The following is a 12,500-nucleotide window of genomic DNA, read 5'->3' as shown; positions in this document are numbered from 1 at the left end:
GAAAAAACAAATGACGGTATCGTGAGGTTTTTTTTCACGCATCTAATGTTACTACACATTAGATAACATCTTTGAATATTTCATTAATAATTTACAAATAAGGTTGATCTTGTATAAAAAAATGATCTATTGATCATATGAATGATGAAGTAGTACATTTTCAAATTATGTACTAATCAGTTATAAATTATTGGATAATCATTAACAACATATTCATGGCTTATTCATGATGAGCAAATTATCTACTAATAGCTTACAAATGATTTATAACTTAAGTTACAAACTACTTAATAATCATTTTCAAATATATACAAATGCTTAATTCATGATTAGTTTACTATCTACTAATGGTTTATTCATGATGAGTATATTATCTACTAATAGCTTACAAAAGATTTATAACTTAAGTTACAAACTACTTAATAATCATTTACAAACATATAAAAATGCTTAATTCATGATTAGTTTACTATCTACTATTAGCTTATAAATGTGTTATAACACATCGTTATTATAAAGTGTTACCAGTAGGGGTAGTAGCAATAGAAGTAGAAGTAATAGTAGTAATAGAAGTAGTAGTAGTAGTAGTAGTAGTAGTAGTACTGTAGGAGTAGTAGCAGTAGTAGTAGCAGTAGTAGTAGTACTGTAGAAGTAGTAGCAGTAGTAGTAGCAGCAGTAGTACTAGTAAGGACCGCAGAGGGTTAAGGACCGCAGAGGGTTAGAGAGAGAGAGAAAGGGAGAAAGAGAGATGGAGGGAGAGAGAGAGGGAGTGAGCGGAGGCAGAGAGAAGGGAGGAGAGAGAAAGATGGAGGGTGAGAGAGGGGGAGATATGGATGTTTAATTTTGTTGCGCTTGTGTGCAATGACAATAAATTAAACTTAAATTTCAACTTGAGACACTAGGAAAGAGAGATATAGAGAAAGAGAGAGGGAGGGAGGGAGAGGGAGAGAGGACCGACATTGAGACGCTGAGCATACAGACAGTGGACAATGGGATGAGGGTGATCTGAGGTTAACGGGTCTCTCCTGGCCGTCCAGAGCACACTCAGACCCAGATGTGCCAGCTGGGTCAGCTGCTGTAGAGGGGATGGGACCAGGGAGCTGTCTGCATGAGATACAGTGGTAATAAGAACCCGTGCATGGGTTGAGAGAGTGACAGAGAGAGTGTACATGTACTCTGCATGGTTGTGTATGGATGAGGGTATGTGTGTGTGTTTGTGTGTGTCTCTGTGCTCGCGCGTGTGTGTGTGTGTGAACATCATATTTTTCTAAAGCAGCCCAGATAGGTTTATCTTAATAAATCTTAATATATTGTATTTGTGTCATGCTCTGCTTCGTTCAGAGACTCCTGTTCCCCCAGTGTCGGCGTTCCCTCCACGTTGGTGCTCCCTGTTGATGTGAAACCCCAGCCTTGTATTCACAGTGATGATCTGTTGCATCCGTGTCCTGGTGATTTCCACCACCTGTTCCTCATTATGTCCTCATTAGCTGTTCTCTATATGCCCTCATGTGTCCTTCGTCCAGTGCTAGATCATTGTTGACTTTGTCCTGTTGTGTGTTCCTGCCCTGTTTTCCTGTTTCCTTTATGGATTAAACCGCTTAGTTTTACCTGCTTCATCTGCCTCCGCTATCCTACCACTACTACTACTACTACTACTACCACTACCACTACTACTACTACTACTACTACTACTACCCCTACTACTACCACTACTACTACTACTACTACTACTACTACTATCACTACTACTACTACTACTACTACTACTACTATCCCTACTACTACCACTACTATCCCTACTACTACCACTACTACTACTACTACTACTACTACCACTACTACTACCACCACTACTACTACTACCACTACTACTACTACTACTACTACTACTACTACTACTACTACCACTACTACTACTACTACTACTACTACTATACTACTACTACTACTACTACTACTACTACTACCACTACTACTACTACTACTACTACTACTACTACTACTACTACTACCACTACTACTACCACTACTACTACTACTACTACTACTACTACTACTACTATACTACTACTACTACTACTACCACTACTACTACTACTACTACTACTACTACTACTACTACTACCACTACCACTACCGCCATCTCTCACGCATCCAAACCTGACAGGATGTTCATCCTGGTCCTGAAAGTTAAGTCCTACTGGTCAATCATCCCTGGATGTCTCTGTATCCATCATCCGTTAATCTCGCTTCATCCTGCCTGGCTCACATCCAAGTGGTGCGTGCTGTTGCACAGGTCTCAGATGGTGTGTGTGTGTGTGTGTGTGTGTGTGTGTGTGTGTGTGAGCTTGGACCTTATGATGGACAGAATGTGAGAATGGCCTCAACACCGAGAGATCGGTACAGACAGACAAGACAGACAGGGATGTCAACTCCAGCTCAGATATTACATTTGTAATTATTATTATTAATATACATGTGTAATCGCTCAGATATTACATTTGTATGACATTTGTTACCTCTGCCCCACAGTGCACATCTCACATTCTGTACATTCTTCCATTCATTTTTTGGATTATGATTATGCAGAAACGTCCAAACCGATTTTTATGAACCTCGGTGAAGGGATGCATCATGGGACACTTTAGAACCCATTACATTTTGGAGCAGATCCGAAACACCGGCCGGATCCACGAATGAAAACAAAACTTAGAACCAAGCCAGCTCCCTGTGTGGGGGTGCTAGAGACACGGTGTTTAGACTAGGGGTGTGCCCGAATACGAATACCACATTCGGATGAGCACAAATAGTAGTTTTTTCCCCGAATAGTAAATTTGTACGAATATTGTACAAAATATTCGGGAGGGGGGAGAACAGTCAAATATTGTATGAGCCAGCGATACGCGCACGTTCTGTCTGCTTGTTGACATGACACGAGGGAGAGAGAGAGAGAGAGAGAGGCGCACCTGCTGTCTGTCTAGACGTCTAGACAACGCGGAGAGAGAGAGAGAGAGAGAGAGAGAGAGAGAGAGAGAGAGAGAGAGCTGTCTGTCTAGACGTCTAGACAACGCGGAGAGGGAGAGAAAGTTTGGAGCGCGCTGAGGAGCCAGATAGTAGGCAGGCAACGAACGTAAGCAGCACCGAGGGCTTTTGTCCCTAGTTAAAGGAGTAGTAAAGGGAAAATGCATGTTTAGCCCTGTTTTAAGGTTACTTATACCACACAATGGATGTGGATGGGCATCTTGAAAAATCATTCACAAACATGTTAAACTCGATTTCAAAGACGAGAAACTCACCGAGGTGTTAGTTGGCGTTCTGACATATAATTCGCCATAAAGTAAGATTCTAGTTCATCTGGAAAGGTTTTTTTAAAATATTTAGAATAAAACTATTTAGTCGCAGCACATACATGTGTAAACTTCCGCAAACTAGGTAGCCTAGCAACATAAACAATAACAATAGCTACTGTAAGTAGTTCCCCTTCCTGAAATCGAGAGTTTAACATGTTTTTGAATGATTTTTCAAGATGCCCATCCACATCCATTGTACGACCAAAACTGTGGTAGAGCAATTATCTATTTTCTCGAAAATGCTAGCTTTGTCAACGTTTTTATCTGAACCATTGTATGATCACAAGTAACCTTAAAACAGGGCTAAACATGCATTTTCCCTTTACTACTCCTTTAACTGGTTTATTGAGACAGTTATTGGATTTTGTTTTCTTGTCGTAGCCTACCTGCTGCAATAGCCTATGTGAACTGTAGTGTTTGTTTGGGCAGAGGAGGACCGGTAGCTAGCTTGTTAGCTCAGTGTAGTATATCTAGCTAACGCTGGCTATTTCAGCTACGCATGCTCAGCCTCTCACCAGCCTATATAATATCTGGCTATTTTTAAATATGAAATAATTATGAAAGTATATTTTAACAACTGAAACACAACTGATCAAATGTTTGATCCATGCCGTTCAGTTATCAGCACAATAGAGTAGTCTAGTGTAGGCCTAAGATTGGCTATAATCAAAGTCCTTATCTCTGATATAACAATAATAAACTATTTGAACAGATTTAAAAAAAATAAAAAAAATAATTTCACTACAATACCCTACTTACCCATGTTTTAAGCACTGTTGAAACTTGAGTAGGCTATAGGCCTACAATTAGGCCTATAGTAATTTTCCTTGGCTTATTGGCTTATAGCCTAAGCTACATTTAATCTTATAATTAATTTCAATTATGTTTATAGTAATACATGTTTATTGCTGGGTTTATGAAAACCATTACTAGTAGGGTGGGGTTAGAGAAAGACTAGGGGACAGGTAGAGGGTTGGGGACAGGTAGAGGGTGGGGTTAGAGAGAGATTGGGGGACAGGTAGAGGGTGGGGTTAGAGAGAGGGTGGGGGACAGGTAGAGGGTGGGGTTAGAGAGATTGGGGGACAGGTAGAGGGTGGGGTTAGAGAGAGATTGGGGGACAGGTAGAGGGTGGGGTTAGAGAGAGACTAGGGGACAGGTAGAGGGTGGGGTTAGAGAGACTAGGGGACAGGTAGAGGGTGGGGTTAGAGAGACTAGGGGACAGGTAGAGGGTGGGGTTAGAGAGATTGGGGGACAGGTAGAGGGTGGGGTTAGAGAGATTGGGGGACAGGTAGAGGGTGGGGTTAGAGAGAGATTGGGGGACAGGTAGAGGGTGGGGTTAGAGAGATTGGGGGACAGGTAGAGGGTGGGGTTAGAGAGAGATTGGGGGACAGGTAGAGGGTGGGGTTAGAGAGAGATTGGGGGACAGGTAGAGGGTGGGGTTAGAGAGAGATTGGGGGACAGGTAGAGGGTGGGGTTAGAGAGAGATTGGGGGACAGGTAGAGGGTGGGGTTAGAGAGAGACTAGGGGACAGGTAGAGGTGGGGTTAGAGAGATTGGGGGACAGGTAGAGGGTGGGGTTAGAGAGAGACTAGGGGACAGGTAGAGGTGGGGTTAGAGAGATTGGGGGACAGGTAGAGGGTGGGGTTAGAGAGAGACTAGGGGACAGGTAGAGGGTGGGGTTAGAGAGAGATTGGGGGACAGGTAGAGGGTGGGGTTAGAGAGAGATTGGGGGACAGGTAGAGGGTGGGGTTAGAGAGAGACTAGGGGACAGGTAGAGGGTGGGGTTAGAGAGAGACTAGGGGACAGGTAGAGGGTGGGGTTAGAGAGACTAGGGGACAGGTAGAGGGTGGGGTTAGAGAGACTAGGGGACAGGTAGAGGGTGGGGTTAGAGAGATTGGGGGACAGGTAGAGGGTGGGGTTAGAGAGAGATTGGGGGACAGGTAGAGGGTGGGGTTAGAGAGAGTGTGGGGGACAGGTAGAGGGTGGGGTTAGAGAGAGACTAGGGGACAGGTAGAGGGTGGGGTTAGAGAGAGACTAGGGGACAGGTAGAGGGTGGGGTTAGAGAGAGATTGGGGGACAGGTAGAGGGTGGGGTTAGAGAGAGATTGGGGGACAGGTAGAGGGTGGGGTTAGAGAGAGATTGGGGGACAGGTAGAGGGTGGGGTTAGAGAGAGACTAGGGGACAGGTAGAGGGTGGGGTTAGAGAGAGACTAGGGGACAGGTAGAGGGTGGGGTTAGAGAGACTAGGGGACAGGTAGAGGGTGGGGTTAGAGAGATTGGGGGACAGGTAGAGGGTGGGGTTAGAGAGAGATTGGGGGACAGGTAGAGGGTGGGGTTAGAGAGAGATTGGGGGACAGGTAGAGGGTGGGGTTAGAGAGAGACTAGGGGACAGGTAGAGGATGGGGTTAGAGAGAGATTGGGGGACAGGTAGAGGGTGGGGTTAGAGAGAGACTAGGGGACAGGTAGAGGGTGGTGTTAGAGAGAGATTGGGGGACAGGTAGAGGGTGGGGTTAGAGAGAGATTGGGGGACAGGTAGAGGGTGGGGTTAGAGAGACTAGGGGACAGGTAGAGGGTGGGGTTAGAGAGAGATTGGGGGACAGGTAGAGGGTGGGGTTAGAGAGAGGGTGGGGGACAGGTAGAGGGTGGGGTTAGAGAGATTGGGGGACAGGTAGAGGGTGGGGTTAGAGAGAGATTGGGGGACAGGTAGAGGGTGGGGTTAGAGAGAGATTGGGGGACAGGTAGAGGGTGGGGTTAGAGAGATTGGGGGACAGGTAGAGGTGGGGTTAGAGAGAGACTAGGGGACAGGTAGAGGGTGGGGTTAGAGAGAGATTGGGGGACAGGTAGAGGGTGGGGTTAGAGAGAGATTGGGGGACAGGTAGAGGGTGGGGTTAGAGAGAGATTGGGGGACAGGTAGAGGGTGGGGTTAGAGAGAGATTGGGGGACAGGTAGAGGGTGGGGTTAGAGAGAGATTGGGGGACAGGTAGAGGGTGGGGTTAGAGAGAGATTGGGGGACAGGTAGAGGGTGGGGTTAGAGAGAGATTGGGGGACAGGTAGAGGGTGGGGTTAGAGAGAGATTGGGGGACAGGTAGAGGGTGGGGTTAGAGAGAGACTAGGGGACAGGTAGAGGGTGGGGTTAGAGAGAGATTGGGGGACAGGTAGAGGGTGGGGTTAGAGAGAGATTGGGGGACAGGCAGACAGTGATGTGGAGGAGGAGGTGGTAAACTTGTTCCTATAGATCAGACAGGCTCAGACCAGGATTGACAGCAGCAGTAAAGGAGAGGAGTTTAGCAGGGGAGCCGTCCCACAGTAATCTGAGTTCCCAGAAGCTCTCGCTGCAAAGACATCTTCTGGGAACAAGCTATGCTATTCATGGACACCAATGAGAATCGGATTTAGATTTTTGAATCCCATCGGGGCATGCTTAGCCCATGTAAATACTGGGCTGTGATTGGCCCACAGCTTTCCACTTTTCAACTAACTAGTCCTGCCAGCTGTGGGCAGCATATCTGACACATAAACTGAGATTTACTTGGACTTTCTTCCACTGTTATGTGCCACCAATCCCCCACTAGGCCCCTTAGTTATTGTTATTTAAATCCCATATACTGTATAACTGTTTATTAGTGGAGCTAGATCATGTTTACGGTGGCGTGTATTGGTTTTTCCATTAGCAGAATTACGCAATAACTACCTCACCAACTTTCATGAAACTCTGTGGAAGGCTGTAGCATGGGCCAACTAAGAACCCATTCAATCTTGGAGCAGATCTGAATCAGGGGGCGGGTCTACGAGCTGCCCGAACACGGCCGGCCATTCACCTCCATTCATTTTTTGGTCTTAGGCTCAGGAGGGAAATATCTCCACATGGGAAGGTCACAGAGATATAGACTGGCTTAAAGCTCTTGACTTAAAAAATGCAGCAACCCCAAACAGGTCCTGGTCGCATGCACGTGCGTGTGCATAAGGTCACGAAATGTATTCATGGGCGGAGGTCTGTGTTTATTAATTGATTGATTGATTGGTTTGTTTGTTATCAGGATTACTCAAAAACTACCTGACCGATTTTCATGAAACTCAGTGGAGGGGTGTAAACGGCCAAGTTAAAACCAATTAAATTTGGGAGTGGACCCCTGCGTAACAGCAGATAAGCTAGTTCTCCTAAATGTTGCTCTACCCTAAGCAGGAAGCACGGCCTCGCACGTTCGTCCACCAAAGGTTGAACTGGACTCTCGCCGACCAATCCCCAACTGGCTCCGAGATTGAGTGGTTGTGCGTGGCCTCCGCCCTCGTGAATCACACCAGCGTATCTCCCAGTCTTCCCCCACCCCCGTCTCTATGCTGGCAACTTGTCAGCACCAGGACTGGGGATCGGCGTTGACAAGCGGCTCCCTGATAGACGCATGCTAGGAAAGGAAGGATCCCGCAGTCAACCAGCGCTGATAACCACGCCTAAACTCGTGGCCCACGTCCTGAGCGAGCCAGTGAAGTGATGGAACTTCCGAAAAGCAAACTGGAAACGCTACCGCCTCCTTACCCACAGATTCACGAGGTGCCTCCCACCACCTCCCACCACCGTGGACGAGGCGTACCGGGAACTCTGCGGCATACTGGTGAAAGCTGCCAAAAAATCCATCCCTCGCGGACATCGCAACAGCTACAAACCGTGCTGGGATGCGGAGTGTGAGAGTCTCTACTCTCCTCCTCCTCTCCTCCGGGCCCCCAGGGGCTGAGTCAGACAGACTTGCTTCAGCCCTGCTGTCAAGACTCAGCTGAGGGAGACAAGAGCACTGGGAGGAGGCCATTAACTCCATCGACTTCTCACACTCCAGCCGCAAGGCATGGAGCATCCTTAACAACCTCACTGGTAGGTCCAGACACAATGCACCAATCTCAAACATGTCCCGACTGTTATGCTCCTGATGAAATGTTCAAAATGCAGCTGGCTCCGCCCCTCTGCCCATGTTTTGATTTGAAATGTAGGCGCTTGACTCCAGACTAGGCCCACAGAGGCCTACTGCCCCACAGAATGTCCTACTGCCCCACAGAGAGTCCTGATGCCCCACAGAGAGTCCTACTCCCCCACAGAGAGGCCTACTGCCCCTCAGAGAGTCCTACTGCCCCACAGAGAGGCCTACTGCCCCACAGAGAGTCCTACTGCCCCACAGAGAGTCCTACTGCCCCACAGAGGCCTACTGCCCCACAGAGAGGCCTACTGCCCCACAGAGAGTCCTACTGCCCCACAGAGAGTCCTGATGCCCCACAAAGAGTCCTGATGCCCCACAGAGAGGCCTACTGGCCCACAGAGAGTCCTACTGCCCCACAGAGAGGCCTACTGCCCCACAGAGAGTCCTACTGCCCCTCAGAGAGGCCTACTGCCCCACAGAGAGTCCTACTGCCCCACAGAGAGGCCTACTGCCCCACAGAGAGTCCTACTCCCCCACAGAGAGTCCTACTGCCCCACAGAGAGTCCTACTGCCCCACAGAGAGGCCTACTGCCCCACAGAGAGGCCTACTGCCCCACAGATAGTCCTACTGCCCCACAGAGAGGCCTACTGCCCCACAGAGTTGCCTACTGGCCCACAGAGAGTCCTACTGCCCCACAGAGAGGCCTACTCCCCCACAGAGAGGCCTACTCCCCCACAGAGAGGCCTACTGCCCCACAGAGAGGCCTACTCCCCCACAGAGAGGCCTACTGCCCCATAGAGAGTCCTACTGCCCCACAGAGAGGCCTACTGCCCCACAGAGAGGTCTACTGCCCCACAGAGAGTCCTACTGCCCCACAGAGAGGCCTACTGCCCCACAGAGAGGCCTACCGCCCAACAGAGTAGCCACTGGCCCACAGAGAGGCCTACCGCCCAACAGAGTAGCCACTGGCCCACAGTGGCCTCAGCAGACTAAGATATGTGACGTTAGGACTGTGTGACCTGCATACTGTACCTTGCCGCATGAGAGCTCCAATGCCGAACCAGAAACTATTGATCAAAGTGAAGTTGTTCTCTATGAGCTCTGAGGATGGGTTGCATGGGTGCGGGTTGTACCACTCATACGGAGTAAACCTAGAGGGAGAGAAGAGAGATAGAGAGAGAGAGATGGGGGGGAGAGAAAGAGGAGAGAAAGAAAGAGACAGGGGGAGAGAGAGTGGGAGTGAGAGAGGGAGACAGGAATAGAGAGAGACGAGGAAGGAGCCATGTTTTGTTAACATTAACATAATACAATCTTGCCAATAAAGCTTCCTGACTTGGCTTGAGAGAGCGAGAGCGAGAAGTGAGAGGGGGAGCGGGGGGGTGTTAGCGTTAGCTCGGTTGTGTCTGTACACTAGGTTACTATGCAAATGCTTTTTTTATGGAATGTCATTGCATATTCCAGGACACATTTGTTTGCATCGACAACTTGGGATGCAATTAAAGCTGGCTGGCCATCCACACACACACAAGCTGATTGGACAGGCCTGGCTACTTGATTTGCATTTTAATGACTTCAACCAATCTCTTTCCTTCGCTGGCTCTCTCCTCCCAAGCCTTGCCAGCTGAGCTGACCTCAGCTGAAGATGAGGTGGCAGCTGAAACACTAGGCTACTAAATGATGACCGCACTCACAGAGGATCCAAGGAGCCAGAGAGAAAAAGTCTTAAGATAGATTCCTGCATGGCGATGGCGACCTGCCCAGAGAGATGAAATATGAAATATTCTCTTATCTTAACGATGTGTCTCTCTAATCTATTAGCTTGGGCCGAAGACAAGAAAGCCTTTGTTCCTCCCTGATAGGACCTACACCATAGTCAAGCATGCACACGCAGGAGTCCACCGCTTCGTACTCTACACACGACATACTGAGCCCACCTTTGACCCCTACACCCTAACCATTTTTTACCTTTGGCTCTCTGCTTTCTCTTTCCCCACCTCTGCTTTGCGACATTCTCTATGAGCCTGTTCTGCTAAGTGCTTACTGTGTTTGTTATATGATTCACTTAAAGATCATATTAGAGACTACAGGGATAGCTAACACATGGCCTACCATGTAGGCAACATCTCTGTAACTATTTGTGCACTCTACTGTTAGTCATGTCTCTCTTATGAAGTATTTAGCCCATGTTCACTGCTCTGTAAATGTTCTTAGCCGGTAGACAAACATGTTGACGGAGTTTGCTTGATCGTCTCATTGAGAGGGGTCAGGGAAGAATTTATACAGCTCACTTTTCTGGCCCCCGGGTGAAACTGTTTTTTTTGCTTCCCTCTGGAATATGTAGGGGTGGGACCTACTGTATGCCCCCCCCCCCACCCCACCCCACCCCACCCCACCCCACCCCACCCCACCCCACTGCTCTCTGTAAAGCACATTGTGTTTCCTCTGTGTATGAAATGCGCTATAATAATAAAGTTTGATTTGATTTGATTTACTACCCCCTCAACCCTTAAAAGCTAGGCTGCACCCTAGCCCATCGCCCCCGAACCCCCTCTACGGTACCTGGCGATGACGAAGAGCACGCAGCTGACCCCGGTGCAGGCCAGGAGCACGTACATCCAGATGTCGGGGGACAGGGGATTGAGGAAGGAGAAGACGCCCGGGTTGGTGCCGTTGGGCTTGCGGTACAGGATACTGATCCCCAGGGTCATGAAGGGCTTGGAGAAGTCGATGACCTTCTCCCTCACGTAGGTGATGGTCAGAGGAGCCGCCGCCAGGTCTGCTATCTGAGAGGGGGAGGGGAGGAGAGGGGAGGAGAGGGGAGGAGGGGAGGAAGGGAGGGGAGAGGGGAGGAGAGGAGGGGGGGGAGGAGGGGAGAGGGGAGGAGAGGAGGGCAGGGGGGAGGAGGGGGGGAGAGGAGGGGAGAGGGGAGGAGAGGGGAGGAGGAGAGGAGAGGGGAGGGGAGGAGATGAGAGGAGGAGAGGAGAGGAGAGGGGATGAGAGGAGAGGAGGAGAGGAGAGGGGATGAGAGGAGAGGAGGAGAGGAGAGGGGATGAGAGGAGAAGAGGAGAGGAGAGGAGAGGGGATGAGAGGAGAGGAGGAGAGGAGATGAGAGGAGGAGAGGAGAGGGGATGAGAGGAGGAGAGGAGAGGAGAAGAGGAGGAGAGGAGAGGGAAGAAAGGAAGAAAGGAAAACATTGGTCTACAGAAGATGAAAGGTAATCTGTGGAGAGGTTGTTCCATGTCACCATGGAGACCATGAGGCTGGCGTGGCTGGACTCACGTGGTCGATGAGCTCCCGGACCATCCCGTTCCACTCGCCCTTGTCATTCTGGGCTCCATATTTCCCATCAGACACCAGTTTGACCTCGTAGGTAAAGCCCAGGATGTTGGAGAGCTCCTTCAGCAGGTCCAGACAGTAGCCCTCAAAGCGGTCGTTGCCGGCCAACTCTTTGTCCGACTTCTTAAACATCACATAAGGGGGTTCCTGTAGGAGAGCAGACGCAAAACGAATTAGACAAGGCCAGAATATCACAACCTGCTCCAACAAAAATGTCCTATCCTGTTCTCATTCACTACACAACACATCTCTCATTTTCTACTTCCTTTTCCCTTCTCCTTTATAAGCCCCTGCTCCGCCTCATCCCTTTGATTCATTCCCTATAAACGTTCTCCTCCCTCTTTCTCTCTATTCTCCTGCCACCCCCCCCTTTCTTCCATCCTCCTTCCCTCTTATCCTCCCTTCCCCTCCTCTCATCTCCTTTCATTTCTTCTCCACCCCCTCTCCTCCCCCTCTCCTCTGGACTAAATTAGACTGGACTGGCTCCCTCTCTCCTCTCCCCTGTCCTGCCCCTCTCCTGTCCTCTACCCCTTTCTCTCCTCTCTCCTCTCTCCTCTCCTCTGTCCTCCCCTCCTTCTCCTCTGCCCCCCTGTCCTCTCCTCTCCTCTGCCCTTTTCTCCTCTCCTCTGACCTCCCTTCCTTCTCCTCTGCCCCCCTGTCTCCTCCCTCTCTCCTCTCCTCTGACCTCCCTTCCTTCTCCTCTGTCCTCCCTCTCTCCTCTCCTCTGCCCTCCTCTCCTCTGCCCTCCTCTCTTCTCCTCTGTCCTCCCTCTCTCCTCTCCTCTGTCCTCCCCTATCCTCTACCCCCCTCCTTTCCTCTCCTCTGTTCTCCCTTCCTTCTCCTCTGCCCCCCTCTCCTCTCCTCTGTCCTCCTCTCCTCCCCTCCATCTCCTCTGCCCCCCCTGTCCTCTC

General features: G+C 49.5%; 1 protein-coding gene across 2 annotated transcripts in view; it reads right to left on the bottom strand.

Annotated features, from left to right (window-relative positions):
- Window positions 1–12,500, bottom strand: part of grik1a (glutamate receptor, ionotropic, kainate 1a) — a 68,258-nt gene that overhangs the window by 9,676 nt on the left and 46,082 nt on the right. For both annotated transcript variants that reach the window (XM_084449770.1, XM_084449771.1), the window contains exons 10-12: window positions 11,533–11,736; window positions 10,813–11,036; window positions 9,286–9,404 (exon numbers count right to left, since the gene is read on the bottom strand). In XM_084449770.1, the coding sequence (XP_084305896.1) occupies window positions 9,286–9,404; window positions 10,813–11,036; window positions 11,533–11,736 (547 nt within the window). The remainder of the gene's footprint in view (window positions 1–9,285; window positions 9,405–10,812; window positions 11,037–11,532; window positions 11,737–12,500) is intronic.

The sequence above is a fragment of the Borostomias antarcticus genome, assembly GCF_949987555.1.
Source record: "Borostomias antarcticus genome assembly, chromosome: 15".
NCBI lineage: Eukaryota > Metazoa > Chordata > Actinopteri > Stomiiformes > Stomiidae > Borostomias > Borostomias antarcticus.
This window is presented reverse-complemented; position numbering and strand designations above follow the sequence as displayed.